The 21,364-nt window shown below is 60.0% G+C and overlaps 2 protein-coding genes across 23 annotated transcripts in view; one reads left to right on the top strand and one right to left on the bottom strand.

The window, feature by feature from the left end:
• COL18A1 (collagen type XVIII alpha 1 chain) overlaps positions 1-1,060 on the top strand; it is an 83,916-nt gene extending 82,856 nt beyond the window's left edge. For all 8 annotated transcript variants that reach the window (XM_074376355.1, XM_074376308.1, XM_074376056.1 and 5 more), the window contains one exon: positions 626-1,060. In XM_074376355.1, the coding sequence (XP_074232456.1) occupies positions 626-836 (211 nt within the window). In that variant the 3' untranslated portion in view covers positions 837-1,060. The remainder of the gene's footprint in view (positions 1-625) is intronic.
• Positions 1,061-4,830: 3,770 nt separating this feature from the next.
• SLC19A1 (solute carrier family 19 member 1) overlaps positions 4,831-21,364 on the bottom strand; it is a 21,940-nt gene continuing 5,406 nt past the window's right edge. For 13 of the 15 annotated variants that reach the window (XM_074377051.1, XM_074376412.1, XM_074376468.1 and 10 more), the window contains 5 exons: positions 21,046-21,285; positions 16,277-17,036; positions 16,014-16,206; positions 13,403-13,544; positions 4,831-5,758 (listed from right to left, as the gene is read on the bottom strand). In XM_074377051.1, the coding sequence (XP_074233152.1) occupies positions 5,489-5,758; positions 13,403-13,544; positions 16,014-16,206; positions 16,277-17,036; positions 21,046-21,234 (1,554 nt within the window). In that variant the 5' untranslated portion in view covers positions 21,235-21,285 and the 3' untranslated portion in view covers positions 4,831-5,488. Of the gene's footprint in view, positions 5,759-13,402; positions 13,545-14,298; positions 14,465-16,013; positions 16,207-16,276; positions 17,037-21,045; positions 21,286-21,364 lie in introns of those variants that run through there. The other 2 variants (XR_012511353.1, XM_074376659.1) reach the window with 2 other exon arrangements.

The following is a 21,364-nucleotide window of genomic DNA, read 5'->3' as shown; positions in this document are numbered from 1 at the left end:
AACCTGCTGCCGGGAGGCAGGCTAAAGCCCCTGTCTGTCCTGTGAACGTCACCGCACGGTACTTGTGCAGATCCCTCAGATGCTGTTCACAGGTCAGGGAACACGCGCACTGCACTGACTGTGCTGGCGGCAGTGGCCAGGCGCCCTGCAGTCGGCCTCACCCCCTCATCCCTCTGCTGGCAGGTGTGAGGGCAGCTGCTCCCCCACACCAGGGGCGGCTCGGGGCGTCGGACACGCCTGTGGTCCTGCCTTCCCAGAGAAGCACTGCCCAGGGCCGTGCTGTGGGCCTCCCAGTCTGAGGGGCTGGTCGGAGGTGGGAACCCCAGGCTCGCCTGGTGGCCTTTATCAAGGACAGGCACTTGAAGCCAAGGCTGCCCGGCCCGGGAGGGCCAGCGTAGAGGTTACCGGGCCCTGCTCCCCAAGCTGTGCCTGGAAACAGCGGCGGGGGGGGCAATGATCTGGGAGGCAGAGCCCAGTGACCAGGGGGCCTGACTCGAGTTCCTGCCCTCCCACCGGCCCTACATCCAGCCAAACCACGACCTTTGGGAGACGCCCTTTCTGCCCAGGGTGGCCTCCACCCTGGATGGGCAGGCCCAGGTGAGACGGAGGCCCTTGCATCTTGCAGGCCCCAGAAGAGCGTGTGGCATGGCTCGGACCCCAGCGGGCGCCGGCTGACCGAGAGCTACTGCGAGACGTGGCGGACCGAGGCCAGGACGGCCACCGGCCAGGCCTCCTCGCTGCTGGCGGGTCGGCTGCTGGAGCAGAAGGCCGCGGGCTGCCACAACGCTTTCGTCGTCCTCTGCATCGAGAACAGCTTCATGACCTCCTCCAAGTAGGGCCTCTGTTGGCTCAGCGGACAGGACGGACAGACAGATGGCCAGAGAGGAGGCCAGGCGGCAGGCCGGGGACACGGAGGTGCCCCCTGGCAGGGCAGGGAGCCTCGCCGGCGCCCCCAGGGAAGAGACCTGGCTGGGACACTTCCCTGTGTGGTTCACCTTCCATGTAACCCTCAAGAAATAAAAGGAAGCCAAAGAGTGTATTTCTTAAAAAGTTTAAAACAGCCTGGTGCCAAGACTCTTCCGTCCCTCCCGGGGCCCTGGCCAGGCTGCTCACGCGGGGGCCTCGGTGCTGGTGGAGCCATGATTGGACCAGGGGCAGACCTGGCCCTCACTCTGCAGGAGGCCGACTCGAACCTACCACCCAGGGAGGCGTGTACCCAGGGCCTCCCGGGTGCCCAGCAGGGCCCTCGGCCACCCCAGGCATCCTGTCCCGCCCTCCTCCTCACGCACAAATCTCAGGCCTGTTTGCAGAACAGCCGTGAGGAGGTGCTGGGAGCTGCCCCCCAGCCCCCATCCTCCCTCTCACCACCAGGCCCAGGAGCTGTGCAGGAGCAGAGAAGGGGCCCTCCCTCCCTCCCCAGCTGACAAGCGGCAGGACAGCTCAGTCACTGCATGTGAGGGAAGACGGACTCCCTTTTCTTAGCTTCGTGTAGTTCAGCGCCCCACTGCTGACCCCGGGTTCCAACCCCTGCCCCCCCCCCACGCTGCTGGGAGCAGAGCCTGTGTGTCCCCTGGGCAGCTCTGCCACATGGAGCTGTCTGCGGGCCTCTCTTCCATGCTGGCTTCTCGGGTGACCCCTGTGGCCACACCCAGTGAAGGGCCTGACCCCCACCCTGGCTGTGCTGGGGGAGTTTGGAGGGTCCGTGAACCAGGGAGTGGCAGTGCCCCACCCTGACCTCACACACAGCTCTCCTCCCCCAGGGCGAGGACCCCCAGCTCAGCACCCGCCCAGCTTTCCTCAGGAGCACATCCTGGGGCCCAGCTGGGCCAAACTTGGGCACCCCAAAAGCCCTGGGTCCAAACCGCTCTCTGTTGGGCTTGGCGCCAGCATCTCAGGTTCACCTCTGCAGGACACGGAGCTCAGAAAACCTCATAGACAAAGGGGACAGCCACACGTGCCCCGCCTGGACATGGCTCACAGCCCCCGGGCCTCCCCAGCAGAGCCTCAGGATGGGCGAGGCTGCACGGAGGGGTCAAAGCTGGCCCGGGACAGGAAGGGGCCACGTCTGCGGGTGGGCCCCGTGCAGGCGGGGTGAAGGCTGCTTGTGCCCAGGCCCCTGCTCACGACTGCTGCTCCAGCGTGACAGGAAAATCTTTGTGGTCGTCCTTCTCTTGGGAAGAATGAAGGGGACATTTTAGGGTGCATGCAGGCAGCTCTGGGGGAGCTGGTGGGGTGGCCAGAGCCCAGACTGTGCTGTCTGAGCACTGTGACTACACTGGAGGGGCTGGTCATGTTAACTGTGTGTGTGGTTTTCAAACAGGCTCCAAATAAAAATGACTGTTTACCCTGATGCTTGGTTTGCAAGCAGTTTTCATGTCACGAAAACTCGGGGAGCCTCTGTCCCGGATAGCCCAGCCGGGCGACCCTACAGAAGGAGTACAGGTGCACTCGGGTACACACGGGCGTGCACGGGTGTGCAGGTGCTCGCGGGTACACACAGATACGTGTGGATTTGCACGGTGTTCAGGTAAACTGCTCTCCTTCAGTATCCTTGGAGGACTGACTCCAGGACTCCCGTGGATGCCAAAACCCCAGGTGCTCAAGGCCTTATATAAAACGGTGTGGTATTTACATATAACCTACACACAGCCTCCCACATACTTTTTTCCTAGTTTTTAAATTTGAAGTCTAGTTGATTCACAATGTTGTGTTAGTTTCTGATGTGCAGCAAAGGGACTCAGTCACATGCATACTCGTTTTCAGATTCTTTTCCCTTATGGTTAATGACAAGGTATTGAATACAGCTCCCTGTGCTGGACAGCAGGACCCATTTATTCTGTACACAGTAGCTTGTATCTGCCAACTCCCAACTTATCCCTCCCCCTTTTCCCCTTTGGTAACTGTAGTTTGTTTTCTGTGTCTGTGAGTCTGCTTCTGTCTTGTAAATAAGGTCATTTGTATCACTTTTTTTTGTTGTTCCACCCATAAGTGATACCATGATATTTGTCTCTCTCTGACTTACTCAGTATGATCATCTCTAGGTCCATGTTGCTGCAGATGGCATTACTTCATTCTTTTTATGGCTGAGTAGTATTCCATTGTGTACATACACCACGGCTGCTTCATCCAGTCAGCTGTCAGTAGGCATTTAGGCTGTTTCCATGTCTTGGCTGTTGTAAATAGTGCTGCTATGAGCACTGGGGTGCAGGTGTCTTTTCAAATTTGAGTTCCCTCTGGGTGTACGCCCAGGAGTGGGATTGCTGGATCATAGGGTAAGTCTATTTTTAGTATTTAATATTTAGTATTTCAGATGGACATTTACGTTGTTTCCATGTCCTCTCATACACTTTAAATCATCTCTAGATTACTTACAATACCTAATACAATAAAAATGCTACGTAAATGGTTGTAAATACAATGTAAAGGCCAGGTACTTAGTGGCCAGCACATGGCAAATTCAAGTTTTGGTTTTTGAAACTTTCTTGAATTTTTAAAAAGTATTTTCAAGCTGTGGTTGGTTGAATCCTCAGCTGTAGAACCCACAGATTACATAGGGGCGCTGGCACACGGCTGTTACATAGGGACGCTGGCACACAGATGTGCGACGTACAGCGGGGTGTGCTGGTGTACGTGGGTATACACAGAGGCACACGGATGTGAGCAGGTGTACAGCGGCATGAGACAGACATGGGTGTACACACATGTGCATGGATGTGCCCTACACACACCTTCTTCTCTCTCAGGGTCTCCCCTGGGGGTGGCTAGCAGTCTTCACAGGCTTGTCAGAGCCATGCAGATGGTCTGTACCCTGGGCTCCCAGACTCTGCGCCGCATCCCCCCACGGCTGCTGCAGCTCGCTGGGGCCCAGGACGTGTCTGACCCCAAGAGGTCGTGGGCACTGATGCACTAGGAGCTCGGAAGCAAGAGAAATGTCGGCTTGGCAGAGGCCGAGCGCGGGGCCCTGGCGGTGGTGGGGAGGCTGCAGAGGGAGCAGGTGGAGCTGGAGGACCCGGCGCCAACCACCCGCTGCCAGGAGGGTGCTGGTGGTGTGGGGGTGGGGGAGGCTGGGGGAGGGGCACAGAGCAGAGCCCGCCTCCTGCGGTCAGCAGCCAGAGGCGAGCCCCCCTCCCCATCAAGCCCTGCCAGCTTTCCAGGCATGGAGGGGTGCGGAGCTGGGACCCTGGACTCCGCGTGGCCCCTTCCAGCAGGGCCTTGGGGTAGCTGTGCAAGCCCACATGCACAAGCCTAGGGAGCACCTGCCCTGCGCAGCCCCCACTGTTGGCCGTGACTTGGGCCTCTTTCCGGACCCACAGGGTGTCCGAGATGCCCCCCTCGCGTAAGTTGACCCCAGATGACCCAGGTCCAGCAGCCCCTCCTCCACCAAGGGTCCTGCTCTGAACTCGGCGCAGCGCCTGTCCTGTGGACCCCAAGGGGGACCCTGCCCTGCACGAGGGCTGAGGTCATGGGACAGGCAGGGCTCAGCTCAGGACAGGGTGTGGGTCCTTGCTTGTGGCTGGGGGCAGGGCGGGGACCTCTCCTGGCCTCCCGATGGACCACGTGGAGTTAGGAACCCGAATGACGCATCTGGGGACAAGCAGGCTGTGTTGCATCTCAGGAAGCAGGGCTGGCTCCAGGCCCTGCGGCAGTGCCCATTGGCACCGGCAAGTCCCCTCTGGGCATCTGAGGCAAATCATGTCAACCCACGTCAGGTGCGATGGAGGGACAGGGGGCCTGAGGGGAAGAGGGGGACCAAGGAGACTGGGCTGCTTTCCACCAATGGGAGACACCACCACCCCCCATGTTGGCTTCTCCCCGAGAAACACGCCAAACGAGGGTTCTCATATAAGTTTTTTTAAAAAAGGAACAGAGAATCATTTAAACTGCAAGCACCTGGACAACTAGAAACACCACAGTTTAGCCATGAGCCCAGGAACAGGGCTCTCCCCCCTGCCTGCGGGGCCCAGGACACCCTGTGGGGGGCTGGGGTCCTCAGGCTGGCTTCTGGGACCACTTTGCCTGCTCCTGGGGACAAGTGGGATCTGCCTCCCAAGGCGGGGAGGCCTGGTGGGCACGTGAAGCCCCACTACTGGCTGCATGTAGGCAGCGACAGCAAACTAGCCAGTGGTGGCCAGGCAGCTGGCCAAGTATCCCTGGCCGCGGGTGGGCCACGGCCAGGGTGAGAGCCAGGGCTGAGGGGTGCCAGGCTCGGGGTGCCAGGCTCGGGCTGCCAGGCTCAGGCTGCCACGGGACCAGCCAAGGGCTCCCCACTGAGGTGGGTGGCCCTCGAGGTGGGGGCCATGGGGACAGACCACTCGGGGCCCGCCAGTCACTGGCTCCACCATCTCAACACTGGAATTTGGACGATGACAAAAAACCCGGCTGCAGGGATGTGTCGGCTCAGAGGTCAAGACCCCAAGCTCGGGCTGCCTCTGGCGTCAGGAACCTGGCGGCCCAGGCGGGCTGGGAGAGCAGCTCAGGTGGGTCAGGGTCAGGCCTTGGCCTCAGGCTGCTGGCTCTGCTCTGGGGAGGCCGGCCCCGCGGCCTCCACGCCGTCCTCCAGGGCCAGGGGCCGGGCTCCGGGCTGCAGGCTGCCCAGGGCCCCGTCCTGCACGGCCTTCTCCTGCACGGGGCTCCTCAGTTCCTGGGCTGGCGGCAGGGGCTGGTGGATGCCCCGTCGGAGGTGCTGCAGCCCCACCAGCAGGGCCGCGAAGAAGTAGGCGACAAAGAGCACCAGGAAGTACATGAAGTAGACGAGAAACTGAAACAGAGAGGGCGAAGTGAGGGCGGGACACACCAGACCCCACTCAGCGGCCGTGGGGACACAAGGCTGGGCGCCGGGGGTCATGGGGGCGGGAGCAGGCCCAGCCCGTCCCCTCGCTCAGCGGTCCGCACACCCAGTGCTCTGCGATCTGCCCCAGGGCACTGTGATCAATTTGTTGACAGCAACGTGTGCTCTGCTCTGGGGCCAAGTCCTCCCGGACACCCGCGCAGGTGGGCACGTCCCGCACAGTGCAGTCTGGTGGAGGACAGGCAGCCCAGGTCGCCCGGCCGGGGCCCCACGGCCTGCACAGAGCCACGTCCACCCTGACCAGTGAGGCCGCCCACCAGCGCTGCTCACAGGAACGTCCCTCCCGGTCCTCAGGCCGCTGGGGGCAGGGGTCCAGGGTGGTCTCCCTTGCCTGTGGGCCAGACTGGATGCGAGTCCTGCCCACAGCCCCAGACCTCTGCTCCCTGGTGGTCTCCCGGAGCCCTTCCGCACCGGCACGCTTGGCCCCTCTAAGAAAGTTCATTTTCAAAAGAAAAACCAGGAAACGAGCCATCGGGGACTTTGCTTCCAGGAGGATGCAGCTGGCGCGTCTTGTCTGTTCCTCCCCCAAATACGCCCGAACCAGGTAAGAGCACAGAGCACGCACGTGAGAAGGTGATGCTGAGAGCGGGCGGGGCAGACCAGCGCGGGCCCGGAAGCCCGGGGCAACAGCACTGTGTTCCCTGGGCTTTTTTCTCTCTGCTGCGTGTATTTTAAAAGGGTCCAAGGAAGCCAGCAAACCAGAAATGCCAGACACAGGAAGAAAAACAACAAAAGCAGCTCTTTCTGGCCAAAGGACCAGAAGACGGACCACACCACCCAGCAGGACAGGACATTGAGAGCCGGGAGCCACTCTACTCCAGCCAGACCCCACCTTCACGACCCAGGCTATAATGAAGCCCCCACCCCTGTCGGGTAGAGGTGGTCACGGCCTGGTGGGGAGACAGAGTGCTCCCCCTGCAGAGACCACTAGGAGAGCTCGGACTTCCACTCCCACCAGGTGGTGCCCCTCCCCTGGCAGCGTCAGGACTCACCTGCCGGCAGCCACCGTGAGAATGCCCCTCCCCCCAGTGGTGTCACTGGAGGTCACGTGGGGGCTGGACCTCCCATCCCCACCAGCAGGAAGGAGGAGCCCCCACCCACCCCTCAGTGTGAGGAGGGCGGAGCAGGGGACCGGGACGTCCCCACCACTTGGCTGTATGGAGGTGCATGCCCCCCTCCCCTCCGCCAGGGCAGTGTCAGAAAGAGCCAGGTAAAACAGAGAAATTAACACCTCATAACAGGTTCTCGTGACATAGGACTCAACATGTTCAGGTTTCAATAAAAAAAGTCATTCAGCATAGTCGGAATCACAAAGACCTCTAAGTGAATGGAATACAATCAGCAGACATCAATTCCAAGGTGACAGAGATTTTTAAAGTATCTGAGAATGATTTAAAAGTAGCTATATAGAAATGCTTCAAAAAATCATAACAAACATGCTTGAAACAAATGAAAAAAAAGTCTCAGAAAATAGGAGAGATAAAGGAGAAGTTAGAACTGAAAAATACAATAACCAAAATGATAACTCAGCAAATGGTCTCAACAGCAGCATGGAGCTGGAAGACAGAACAATAGAAATCACCAAGTCTGAGCAACAGAGAGAAAGCAGACCAAAAAAAGAAAAGAAAAGAAAAAAAGAGCCTCACTCTCTAGGGGACTGTATGATACGAGACGTAACACTGTGTCATGGGAGTAAAACAAGAAGAAAGAGGAGGGGGCTGAAAAAGTACCTAAGGTGGCTGAGAACTTTGCAAATTTGGCAAAAGACATGCATCTACAGAGTCAAGAACCTGAAGGAACCCCAAACAGGACCCCCCCCCAACAAAGCATACCAACACATACCATTTCAAATTTTGAAAGCGAAGCACAAAGAAAAAGAAAAAGGAAAAATCTTGAAAGTAGCCGGAAAAAAATGACACCTTGGGGGGAAAAATTAGAATGACAGTGGATTGTTCATCAGAAACCAAGAAGGTCACAAGGAAATGACACATTTTTCACTGTTAAGAAAAAAAACTGTTAACCCAGAAGTCTATTCCATTGAAAATGTCCTTCAGGTGTTAAAAATAAATCAGGACATTCTCAGATGAAGAAAAACTAAGAGAGCAATTTGTCACCAGCAGACCTGCCCTAAAAGAATGGCTACAGGAGGTTCTAAACAGAAAGAAAATAGTAAGGAAGCTTGAAACATCAGGAAGGAGAAAGAACACAGTGAGTAAAACTGCCGGTAAACAGACGCCCACCTCTCCGGTTTCCTAAATGCGTGATCCTGAAGCAAAGCTTGCAGCCTCGCCTCAGGTGGCTCTGACGGCACGTGGAGAAAGGAAGACACTCGGACTATGCACGGTGGAGGGGAAGGTGACACAAAGGCGAGGCCTCAATACTGCACTCCAACTGGCCATCTAACACGGAAAGCAACCACCAAGAAAGCTATTCCAAGAGATACACTCAAAACCACAACGCAGAAACCAAAACGAAATCCTGAAGAATGTGTGAATAACCTAGAGAAAGACACACACACAGAAACAAAAGTAGAGGCAATAAAGGGAAAACAAAAAATGAAACGGCAAACATAAGTTCTAATACATTAACAACCACACTAAATATCAGTGGTCTAAATAAACCTTATATAACAGATTAGCAGAGTGGATTAAAAAACACGGCGACCGTATGCTGTCTGCAAGAAGCTCATTTCAAATACAATAGTTAGGCTAAAAGTGAAAGGATGGAAGAGGATCCATCATGTAAACATTAATCAAAGGAGAGCAGACCAGCTATATTAGCATCAGGCAGATTTCACAGAGAAGGAGACACCCGCAGGCAGAGCCCCATGCAGCAAGGCACGCAGCAATGCCGAGTGTGCACGCAGCAAACAGAGCTGCGAAAATGCGAAGCAAAACTGTGACGGAGCTGCAAGGAGACACAGACAAGTTCCCGACAACAAATGCAAAAGTCAGTACCCGCCTCTCAGCAGCAGACCAGATGAAAACCCGCGGGGACAGAGAGCAAACCACCGCGCCCCCAGCAGCAGGGTCCGAGCAGCTTCAGGGCATGCCGCCCGCACCAGCAGTGCCCAGTCTTCAAGTGCCCACGGAGCACGTAACAGGACAGAGCACATCCCGGGCCACGAAGCAAACCCCCGCAAATGAAAAGGACTGAAATCACAGACTGTTCTCTGGTCGCAAAGCAGAAGTCAGGAACAGCAGGATCACAGGGAGACGTGGAAGCACCTGGAAACCACGCAGCACGCTGCGCAACCACCACAGGCCAAAGAGAAAGTGTGGAAGGAGGGGAAAACACGCTGAGTGAGCGGAAGTGAAACGCAGCGTATCAAAATCTAGAGGCTGCAGCTCAGCCAGGCTGGGAGGGACGTGAACGGCAACGAAACACACGTATCAGACGGGACGGCGTCGCAAGGCATTGGTCTCAGCTAGAAAAAGACGAGCGGAGCAAATCCAAAGCGAGCAGAGGAAAGGAAACAACTGAAGTTCGAGCCAGCACAGTCAGGCAAGAAAAACACACGAAGGGCACTCAGAAGAGACCTCCTAGAAGTGACCGGTGTGACCTCAGCAAGATCATGCGAGAAAAGACACAGGCGCCGAAGCATGTCCGAGGCAAGCAGGCGTCAGAGGCGCTGCGGGCCCAGGTCCAGGCCACGGCGACAGAGCAGACGCTGCGATGAAGCAAGGCACACAGACTGGTTTCCCGGGGCACGTGAGAGCTGTGCACACACTGCTGTATAGTCTACTAAGTGTGCAATACCATTAGGTCTAAAAACAATGCACATATTTTAATAAAAAATATTTAATTGCTAAAAAAAGCTAACCCTCATCTGATGATGCAGCGTTGCCACAAATCTTCAATTTGTAAAAACGCAATGTCTGCACAACAGTGCAAGAGTGAGGCCTGCCCGCGCTAGAGTGAGCACTTGGACACTGCTGTGAGCTGAACTGTGACCCCCAAATTAGCCTGCTGGAACCCCAGCCCGCACTGTGCTTGCAAACAGGCAGGTCAAATGAGGTCATAAGGGTGGGGCCTGATCCGGGAGGACTGGTGTCCCTGTGAGAGAGAGACACCAGGAGTGCCTGTGCGCACAAGGGAAAGGCCACACGAGGGCACAGGGAGGGGACGGCGGCCGGCATGCTGAGGAGGAGGTTCTCAGGAGGGACGAGGCCTGCCCACACCTTGACCTCTGACTTCCAGCCTCCCGACTGTCAGAGAGTAAATGCTGCTGTTTGAGTCGCCCAGGCTGGCATTTTGTCATGGAAGCTCCAGCACATAGAGCTCAAAATTAAAACCGTGCCATTTACAATTGCTCAAAAAATAACACTCAAGTATAAATCTAACAAAACACGCACAGCAGTACAGTGTTTGCACATGAAAAACAACAAGATGCTGAAAGAAACCGAGGAGGCTCCGAGCAAGTGGAGAGGCACACCACGGCCACAGGCTGGGGCACTCAGCGCAGCACCCTCCCCAAACTGACGCAGGCTCAGTGCGGCTCCGAGCAAAACCCCAACAAGGAGGTCTGCAGATGCAGACGAGATGGCTCTAAAACTTATAGGAAAAGGCAAAGAAACAATAACAACTAAGATGATTTTGAAAAAGGAATGTAAAAGCTGGAGAACCCGGGCACCCGGTCTCAGGGCTGAGCCCCTGCCCCCAGCAGGGGGGCGGGGGGCACAGGGCGGGCCCCCCTGCTCAGCGGAGCGGGGTGGAGGGCAGCCAGGAACAGGCGCGCACAAGCGGTGGGAAAGCACCCGGGCTTTTCAACAGACGGCGCCGCAGGCACTGGACACCCACCAAGAATGAAACCGGATGCAGACCTCACACCTTGTGCAAAAGTGAACTTAAAATCGGTCACAGGCTTAAATGTGACACTACACGACTTTTGCAGAGAAACTAAGGGAAAGCGTGTGGGACCCGGGGCCAGGCAGAGTCACTGAGTGCGACACCAAAACTGAGATCCCAAAGAGGGAGAATGAGTAACTCCGACCTCATCAAATTAAAGCTGCTGCACAGATGACCGTGAAGACGGACCAACTACGGACGGGGGAAACCGTCTGCAAACCACACACCCAACAAAGGACTCGCATGCAGAACATATAAACAGTGCACAAAACTCACGAGAGAAAAAAGGACCCAATTGGGAAACGGCAGGGAAGTGAAGAAACACTTCACCCAAGAGAATGGACTGGGCGGCAGCGGGGGGTGGAGGGAGCGTCAGCGGCCCCAGGGAAGAGCGGCGGGGGTGGGGCGTCGGCGGCCCCAGGGAAGAGCAGCCTAAAACCACAGGAAACGTTGCCCCACAGCTTCCCAAACTGCTCAACAGAAACCCGACAACGCCCAACACAGACGCAGACGAGAACGCGCACGACGGGGCAGCTGCCGTGCAAAACAGTCTGCAGCATCTGAAAACACGGGCAGCCACCGTGGGAGCCCGCGTCTGCACGCCGGGGCGTCTGGCCGCACGAAGACCTAGGCTCTCACAGAAGCCATAAGCAAGCGTGAGGAGCGGCTCTACCCTCCCAGCCCCGACCCAGAGCTGTTTGCAGGGAGCGGTAAACCAGCCCCTGCAGCACCGAGACGGGGGGGGGGGCACACCGTGCACGTCGAGGGGAGTGGGCAACAGGCAGCCCCAAATCCACCCACTGCAGGATCCACAGACGCCGCACTCGAGATGAGACCACCGTAGAGACGGGGCCTGGAGGACGCGGGGTGGGTCAGGTGTGGCCACGGACGGGAGCCTGAGGGGCCCTGTGAGGAGGGACGGCAGTGCTCGCACCAGAGAAGTGCAGGGCGTGACCATGGGGAGGCTGGGCACGTGTCCCGGTCACACTGCCAGTGAGCCTATCGTGATCCAAAAATAAAGCTTAGCCACCCCAGGCCAGCTCTCCACATGCTCCGTCCCAGTCCCCACCAGTCTCCAGGTCTGAACACCTGCCCCGTTCTCACCTGTGAGGATGGAGGGACAGGGACACGCATAGCTCTGCACAAGGGAAGGTCAGCGAGATGACCCTTCCTTCTGGTGCCGCCAGTATTTCTAACTACAAACAAACTTCTGGAGTTACCTTTTAACTGGGAAACTAAACCAGCCAGAGAAAAATCAATCTACTGCTGTCAACCTGACCCGATGTGGCCAGAAGCAGCCACGTGAAGAGGGCCAGGGACAGGAGGCAAGGAAGCCCAGGCCGTGGGGAAGAGCTCTCCAGACCCTCCCCAGCCTTGGGCCTCTCGGATCCCCAGGGCCCAGAGCCCAGACAACTGGGGGCCCCAGGGAAGGGAGGCCCCCGGTGTGCCGGACAGCTGCCAGGCCAGGCCCCACCGGCCAGGGCACTGTCTCCCCTGTGAAGGAGACTCCAACCCACCGTCCCTGGACAGCAGGGCCGTGCCCTCAGGACAGCCCCTGCCCCACAGGCGCAGCTGCAAACGCAACCGTGGCCCGAGCCCACATGGCCACGGGGGGCTCTGCCCACCCTGCTTGGTTGGACAGTCCCCGGTTCCAGCCTGGGGACTGGGGACGGTGAGCCCGGAGAAGCAGAGCCAGGACTGACCTGCCTGCCTGCGTGGACGGAGGGCCAGAGGCTGCAATGCTTTTCCCTGAAAGGCACCTCTAAACCCTGCCCCGGGAGCCGGCTCCAAGCAAGAGGGTCTCTCCTGCTCAGAACTCCCCTTCTGGCCAGCTTTGGGGTCATCAAGGCAGGGACGACTTGGCACCCTTGGACAGAGGCCAGGACTTCTCCACAAGGTCAACTGAGCCCCTGTGAGGCCCAGGCTCCCAGCAGAGGAGGCCGCGCCCACAGCGGAGGGCGGGGCAGCATGGCCCCTGGGGAGCCCGGGCCCGGCCCTGCCGTGGGCCTGTCCGCTGGCAAATTCCAGCGCACTCCGAGAGGTCCTGCCTTGGCTGTAGCCACCTGGAGTCACACAGTGAGTGCCCCCCAGTATCACGGCAGACAGGAATTCTCAAACTCTCTCCAGAAGGCACAGAACCTGCCCAGGGTCAGACGAAGGGCCTGGAAAGGGGCCACACACATCAACGCCAGCCTCGCCAGCTCCACCCTCGCCGGCCCTCCACAGAGGAGACAAACGGCAGTCACGAGCACCAGGGCCCGTCCCAGGCAGAGGCCTGGCATGAGGACAAGGGCTGGGGCAGCACGGCGGGATGCCAGCCCGTGTGGGGGACACCCAGGGCCAGTGAGCGTGCCTGCCGAGGGACCTGCCCTGGGCCAGCCTCGGAGGCCCCAGCGTCCTAACTGAACTCGACCATGTCCTGCCTGGACCCAGGCAGCAGCCGCACAGGCCGGCACTGCAGCAGCCAGATTGTGGCCCCTGCCCCTGACCTTTCCCTCCCTGCTTGGGGCTTCTCCCTTCCTGCTCCTGCTCCCACTCAGGCCAGAGGGTCCAGCTGGAGATGCCCATACTGCAGCAGATCTGTGGTCTGGGTGCCGGGGAGAGGCAACACCACTGGCTGTGTGGGCCCCTAGAGGCCAGGCCAGGACAGGACATCCCCCCAGAGGCTGCCCTCCTGGAGGAAGTGAGCCCGACACTGGGGCTCACCTGAGAGTGGACTGGGAGGCCCAGGCCCCGCTTGTCCGAGACGATGAGGGTGATGATCGTCTTGAGAACAGTGGCGAGGAATGTGTTGACTCCGAAGACCAGCGCACGGAGCTCTTGAGAAAGAGAAGACGCGATCTGAAAACTGAACAGGAAGAGCAGGCCGTGGTCAGGGGTCCAGCCCAGTGAGGGGCAAGGCCGACCTCAGGCGCAGAGGAACCCAGCTCGGAGAGAAACTCCCAAGCCGCCAGTGGCTGCGAGAACTGCCGTGTGGTCCAGTGATCAGCCAGCCTGCTGAGGCTGCGGGTGACTGGTTAGATCAGCTGGGCACCTCTCCCACAACAACTCATAAACCAAGTCCAAAATGCAACCTTGGGAAGATGGGTAAAGTCCCCTAGTAACTGTGGGACGGAGTAAATCATAATCACTATAGAGGTCTCAGAAAATCACCCTCGTGAGAGCAAGATACCAGCAGAACCACAGGCACAGACAGAGCACAAAGAAAATTCCTCAATCAAAGTCTTTTGTCGTTAAATGATTCAGTAAATTAGGGAAAGAACAAGAAAACAAAGAAGGAAAGCCAGAGGAATTAATATGCTCAGAGCTTCCAGTCCTCAGCAAAGAAATTAACATTTGAACGTACTTCGAATTAGAATCCCCAGAGTGCCTGAAAAAACAAACCGGACAACAAATGTTCTAAAGTTCTGAAGAAAAAACGAACAAAAATACCCAAGGAAGTCTTTAAAGAGAACGACCGAGGCCAAGGAGCTTCTGTTGGGGTGGAGAGGGCGGAGGTGGGGGGGGGGGGAAGAAATACACAAAAAGGCAGGATGAGGGTCACAGACAGACAAACAGACGGTGAGAAGAGAGCGGGTCAGGGGCCCCGACGACAGACTCACTGCCGGGAAGCTGGAGCCGGACCAGGTCCCGCCGGCACAGGCAGAACACCACGCCACCCACACGTGGTTTCAGATGGTGCTCCTCCAGCCCGGAAGTGGGACTGAGGGCACAGTAACTGGGTCACGTCTGTGACAGAAGCTCCTACCACATATGGAGATAAGCACACTGCAGATAAACAGGGAAAAAAGGAATCTCAGCAGAAGAAGAACCCACAGGCACAAACTGGCCACGACACCAGCGGGGAGCCAGCCCTGCTGTCACTAAGGAAAGACGACTGGCCCCGGCCACCCTCCGACACCCGCCGGGGCTGCGCACTGGCCGGGCGGGCACCTGCGACATCTCTGCCACCCTCCTTCTAAAGCGCATGCCCTTTGACCTCACCAATACCTGCTAGGACCCGCCTGAGGCCATTATCAGAATTTGGGAAGGAAAATGTAGGTGAGAGGAAGTGGCTTCAGTGTCGTCTGTCCTAGGAAACTATCAGGGCAGGTCCATCACCAAGAGGCCCGACTACGCACGCACTCCGGACGGAGCCACGCGGCTACGTGCGGGGCAGGGGTGCAGAGCGACCCCCGCGTGTCAGCGTGAGGACCCGGGTCTGAGGAGGACGCGTCGTCTTTATGCCTTTCTGTGTCCCATTTGATCTCTTCTGTGTCCTACTTGACCTTTCCTGCGTTGTCTGATCTTTCCACCACGCACACCTACGGTGCTTACAGTTAACAGGAGTCAGGACACTAGGTGGTCCTGAGAGAAGGGAGTGGAACACCTGGGGCCCTGGCGCCCCTCCCACAAGGCTGACGGTGACAGGAGAGGGGAGTGCGTGACCAAAGGAAGTGCTTTCCAGGACATTCACAGGCTGAGAAAGCCAGGGGGAAAGGTGGACAGGAGGGGAGGATGGAAGGCCAGGCCACACAAGGGAGTCAGGCCACCTGCCAGGTGCTGGCAGTGTGAGCGTGTGTGCTGTGTACAAGACTGCACGTGAACACGTGAGAGATAAACACACGCGTGTGGTGTGAACACGTGAAGCACGCGTGTGCAGCTGTCTGAGAGGTCTGGTTCAGGGAGTCACACAGAGAGCAGGGAGTCAGCTGGACGTGGGCTGAGGAAGGTTCTGGAAGGCATAGGCAGGTCAGCGGGCAGCTCTTGGGACGTCCCTGGGCGGGTGCAGGACTGCCCCCAGGGGCATGAGGAACGCAAGGGCATCAGGGGAAGAGCTGCCCTGGGCAGAAGGCCAGCTGGGTCACCCAGTCACTCCTGGGCATGAGCCACCGTGCCCAGAGTGGGAGTGGACAGGCTCAAAATGGCCACAGGGCTACCTGAGATGGGAACTCAGACGCAGGGCCCGGAGGCTGGGAGGAAGGGCTTCCCGAAGTCTGGTCCCTGTGGACAGTGAGTGGCTCGGGGGGAGAACAGGGGACATCCACATGGACCAGGCTCCTTGCCTAGCCGTGAGGTTACAGTGGCTGGGACAGGAGGTGCTGTGGACAAGTGGCTCCCTGGCTAAGGGCGCCCAGGGTTCATGCTCCTCCCGGCTGACTGGGACCACGCCCAGACGCCGCTCCACGCTGCCCAGCACACGCTCCTGCTGCTCCCCCGGAACCTTCTGGAAGGAGGCCTCTCGATACACACAGCACACGACCTCTATCTGCTCGACTCAGCCAGGCCCCAGGCCCTCGCACGGCCACCCGCATGGCCGCCCGCACACCCAACTCACGTGGCGATGGGCACCAGGAACTGGTAGGAGCCGCGGAAGAGCACGAAGGCCATGTAGCACAGCCAGATGCTGTCCGTCCTGTACATGAGGAAGACCAGCCCGGCCTGCACCACAGTCACCGCCGCGATGACCAGCTTCGCCCACACCGCCCAGCGGATCTTCACGAAGCCCGCCGCAAAGGAGGTGATGGCACCTGTGCGGGGAGACGAGCGCGTCACGGCCGGCCTCGGGGGCGGCGGGGCGGGCGGGGCGGGTGGGCGTACCGAGCAGAGTGGAGGCGGCATCGGCCCCGCCGTTGTAGACCCTTGTGGAGTCCATGGTGGGGTTGACCACGTTCCACAGGATGTGCACGTAGTAGACAATGAGGTAGTAGCCGGTGGAGTTGAAGACCCACCAGAGGGACCAGAGGCGCAGCTGCGGCAGCCGCAGGTTGTGGCCCAGCTCCCGGAGCACACGAGCGAGGGCCGAGTCCCGCCAGGCCGCAGCCGGCCCGGGCCTGCCGCCCGTGGGCTGGCCGGGGCCCGGGTTCATCTGGTCCAGCTCGGAGGGCGAGGCCCCGGCGGGCACGCTGCGGTTGAAGAAGAGGCTGCGCTTGGGGCATCTCAGGAAGAGCGCAAGGACCAGGCTGAAGGTGAGGAAGGCCAGCGAGACGTAGTTGAGCGTGGAGAAGGGGACGCGGCCCACAGTGACCAGCAGCTGGCCCAGCACGGAGCTGGTGAAGACACCGAGCAGCACCGCGGCCCGCGAGTAGCCGGCCACGCGCTGGTAGTGGGCGGGGGGCACGAGCGAGAAGACGTAGGAGGAGTAGGCAATGCGGGCAGCCATGGTGACGCTGAAGAAGAGCTCCATGAGCTGCATGTGCAGCACAGACGAGCCGAACAGCAGGAGGAGCCACACGGACACGTAGCTCAGGCCCTGCAGCAGCAGCACCGGCTTGTAGCGCAGGTAGTCGGTCAGCAGGAAGACGGGCACCAGCACAGCCAGGTAGGAGTACGACAGTACCGGCGTGATTTCGTTGGTGACCTGCGTGGCACGGAGGCTCGTGACCCCGCCCTGCCGCTCCGGGCACCTGCCACGTGAGAGCTCCGCCCACACCCCACTGCCCCCTGTGCCCTGCACGCAGCCCCCTGCCAGAACTACACCACGGGAGCCAGCCTCTGAAAATGTGCAGCCCCTTCAGGCCGTCCAGGGCAGCCAGGGAAAAGCCTGACCCCCAAACCACGCTCTGCCCTGAACCCACCCCCATGGGCATGCTTCTCACACAGCAGCTCAGTACTGACACCTGCAGACTCCCACTGTAAACCACGCAGAGTGAGGACACAATTGCCTACAGAGAGCTTGCAATTACCCTGCGAATCATTGGTAATTACGTGTTATCGTGCGAATCCAGGCTTAGCTGTCTTAATGAGACGAAAACATGATGTGATCTCACCTAACGACATGAGTCTAACAGCAAGGAAAACAGAGTCATAACCAAGTCGCGCTCACACTGACACGGCCGCCTCGGTCACGGGAGGAGAGGCAAAAGCGAGGGGCAGTGAAGAGGCCAGGAATACAAAGGGTGAGTTCATGGGACGGGTCATGCAGAACACGCAGGAGGGGAAGGAATGACAGAGGAAAAGAGGGCAGAGGACAGGAAGGGACGGCACAGGGGACAATTGGGAGAAGGGCCCCACAGCCGCCCCACACTGGCCACACAGCAGGCAGGGCTGGGCCCTTGCCCCCACCTCATCAGGCAAACTAGGACACACGTCCTGATGGGGCCAGGACTCCTGGCTTCGCCAGGGGGGCTGCCCACAGCCTCGACCATTCAGTTCTCCACACAGACGGAGCCAGCCTGGCAGGACACTCCCTCCTGGGCATGCAGGGCAGGAGCACAGCCAGACACGCTCAGGGCGAGAGCCAGATGTCCCCCTGGTGGCCTGGGAAGGACCACCCCAGGCCCACTCTGCAAGCAGCAGTACCAGCTCAGGAGAGGCACAGTTCTCGGCCTCGCCCCATTTCTAGGGGATGGACATCGAAGGTGCCCTGTGCTCAGAGCTCCTCCCGAGGCCCTGGGGGGTCCACCTACCTTTCCTAACCCCACCTGACCCTGCCCTGATCCCCGGGGTAGCATCAGGTGAGCCCTGGGCCTCCCTGGGCTCTCAGAGGCTTCGGCCTCCCTCGGGTCCCACCTGACAGCCTGCAGGGCTGCAAGGCAGCCTGCCCTCCTGCCCAGGCCCTCTGCCAGGTGGCCTCCTGACCCACGGGCCCACCAGGAGGCAGGGCTGACCTGAAAGGCTGCGGCCCCCAGAACACTGAGCACTAAAGGCCCCCAGGACATCCGGCACAGCCTCGGGGCAGGTCCATGGGGTTCGCGGGAAGCTGACTGCTCAGCTCTGGTCCCAGAGCCTCGGGGCCAGCTGCAGGGCTGGACCCTGTTTATGGAAAATTCCAGGAACATCAGACAACCCCTCAGTTGGTGAGACCTCTTGGCAGATGGCTTGCTCAGCTGCAAGGTTTCGGGGTCGGCACCATGGGGTCAGTGCCGCGGGAGGCCAGCCAGTTTTCCTCCTCCGCCTCCCCACTCCCTCCTCTGCATTCCTTGATCTGCTTTCCTGGGGCTGGCTGCCTCGGGCCAGGCGGGAGTCTGATCCACATCACGCTTGTGGGACTTGCTGGGAGCACGGTGCCCATGAAGACCCTGGGGAACGCAGCGTCTGTCAAGTGGCACAAGGCTGGCCTCCCACTGGCTCCGCCCTGCATCACTGGGCCACGGTCCCAACACCGCTGTTTGGACAGGTCGGGTCGGGCTGACAGGCAGAAGTCAGGAGCAGTGCCAAGATCGGGGCCCAGGCGGCCTCAGTCAGGAGGCTCGGCAGGGGCACACGGCAGCCAGGACGAGTTGGGGTGGGGCTCAGGGCAGGAGGAGGGGTGCCGGGGGTTCTGAAGGGAGCAGGCAGGGCCAGGGCACAGGATCCAAATTCCAAGAGGAGCGGTGTCCACGAGCCAACACCTGGGGGCACCTAGAGGGGCGCTGCATCCTGCCTGACAAGTGAGCAAGCCAGGACAGGGCTGCCACGAGGATACCCCATGGTCCCACCAGAGATGGGGGGAGGGTCAGCCGCGGGCCAGAAAGGAATGGAAGGGCCACTGTGGAGGCGGGCCCGTGGGGCTGGGGAGTCCACCCAGCAGCTTGGATGCAGACGCATCACAGGTCCAAAGGAGCAACAGCAAGCCTGGGACCCTCCGGGAGGTGCTTCGTGAAGCTGGGGAGGCCAAGGCTCCGCACAAACCAGAAGTAAACTCTGGCTGAATTAAAACACAAAGCTGCAGCAAAGGGGTCTCCTGACGCAAAGTGAGGGGACTGGTGCAGACCAGAGGCAGCCGCACACGTGCAGTCCGACCCCGCCAGTGCCAGGAGCCCCACAGGGAGAGGGGAGGCCGGTGGAGGCCACGCACCAGAGGCAGCCGGGAACGCGGGACCGGGGCAGAAGTCAAGGAGACGCAGCTCCTCCAGTGGCCAGAGACCATTCTGCTGCCCATCAGGTGGGCACCAGTCCAACAGCGCCTCGCCACGCTGGCGCGAGGGAGTCAGAAGCCGGGCGCCCGCCACAGAGGCAGCAAGGCTCGACCTGGGGACCACAGGGCAGCAACGTGCAGCGGCGCTGCCCGGGGAGGACGAGCTGGAGGCCCCTGGGGACCCTGGAACAGGGTGGGCCCCTTGGGGTTTGATGCCACCAGGCCAGAGTCAGGCGGGACCTGCCCGAACCCGTGTGGGTGAGGTGGCAGCGGTGGCCCGGACCCACCAGGCCCCCCCCCGGACCGGCCGTGGCCGCCCCTACGGTCACGTCCGAAGCCTGGTGGGCGGCTTAATTTCTGAAACCTACTACCTGATTAGCTAACATGTGACCTGAGACGGCAGGAAGGCAGGATTCGTCGCTCTTTTGCTTTAGAGATTTCCCGTATTATTTTATCAGAGCGCCACCCTCGGGCTCACTCCTAAGTAGTCACAGTGGTGGGATGACAGCCCCTTTAAGGACAGAGCACTTTTCCAGGGACACAGGCTGTCTGGTGAGCCAGGGTGTGAGGGACGGTGGCTCCAAGGAGGAGGCCAGGGCCTGGGGGGCACAGGAGGCAACCCGAGGGCCCTGCCTGTCCCAGCTGATGGGCAGAGCCCCCCACCCGGGCTCACCTGGGAAGTGACCCCTCTGGCAGCTGTGCTGGCCGGGGGTGGCACGCACTCACACACATGCAGCTGGGAGCCTGTTTCCCACGAGGGCGACTTAGAGGGGACAGGCCTCGTCTGCACGGCACCTCCATGTGACTTAATTCTGGGGTTGCTGAGGGCTGGGGGCTAAGCTCTTGCCACGGAGACAGGCAGGGGCCCCCTGGAGAACTCAGGTGGCAGGTGGGCCCAGCAGGTGGGGTCCAGCGCCAGGACATGGGGTGTGGGGACCAGTGGCCACATGGGAGGGGACAGACAGAGCTGGGGGCGAGGGTGTGTGGCCCAGGGAGCAAACGGCACAGGCAGCCAGGGACCCCGCCATGGGGCGCGGGTGGGTCCTCAGGCAGGACAAGCAGGGTGGTGACCGGGACTCGGACCGGAGCCCTGACCGTGCGCTCCATCAACCACCAGCCGCTGAGTCCTGTTCTGTTTTATTTTATGGAGACGGATCCCAGCGGGGACACCGCCTGAGCTGCTTCTGTTCTGCGTGCGACCTGAGACTCACGTCCTGCGTGGGCTTGTTAGTCAGGTCTCAGTGAGACCCTGTGTCCTTGCTGCTGAGCAGAAGGAAAATCCCTTCGGTAATCTCTCTGGGCAAATCGGCCTCTGCTGGGAGCAAGTGCCCGGCGGGCGGGCGGGGGCTTCTGGGCAGGCAGGCCAGCCCGTGGGGGGCACCACTCTTGCTCGTCCCTCAGAGCCCCACGGACTCCTCTGCTGGACCTGCCTTCGCTCTAAGCGGCCTGGGGTGAAGGTGACCATGGGGCTGGCGTGGAGCCCCAGCACCTGCAGCCTGCACGCCCCCCGCCCAGCGCGGCGCCCACGTGCCTGCTTCTGCGTGAAGTTCTTGTCGGGGCCCAGGAGGTAGGGCGTGATGAAGCTCTCCCCTGGCCGCATCTGAGCCATGAAGCCGTAGAAGCAGAGGTAGGACACCAGGCACCACCAGGACTCTGGCTCGCGGCCCGGCCGGGGCTCTGCGGGGCCCTGCTTCTCCGCCTCCTGGCCCGAGAGCGCCATGCCGCCAGGCCCCCGGCGCGACACTGCGGGAGACGGGAGGGGACGCGGGACCTGGAGAGAAGAGGCAGAGTCAGCGGAGCTCAGCAAACAGCCCACAGCCGCCTCCCCCCACCCGCCTCCCCAGAAACTC

Source organism: Camelus bactrianus, chromosome 1, assembly GCF_048773025.1.
Source record: "Camelus bactrianus isolate YW-2024 breed Bactrian camel chromosome 1, ASM4877302v1, whole genome shotgun sequence".
Classification (NCBI taxonomy): Eukaryota; Metazoa; Chordata; class Mammalia; order Artiodactyla; family Camelidae; genus Camelus; species Camelus bactrianus.
This window is presented reverse-complemented; position numbering and strand designations above follow the sequence as displayed.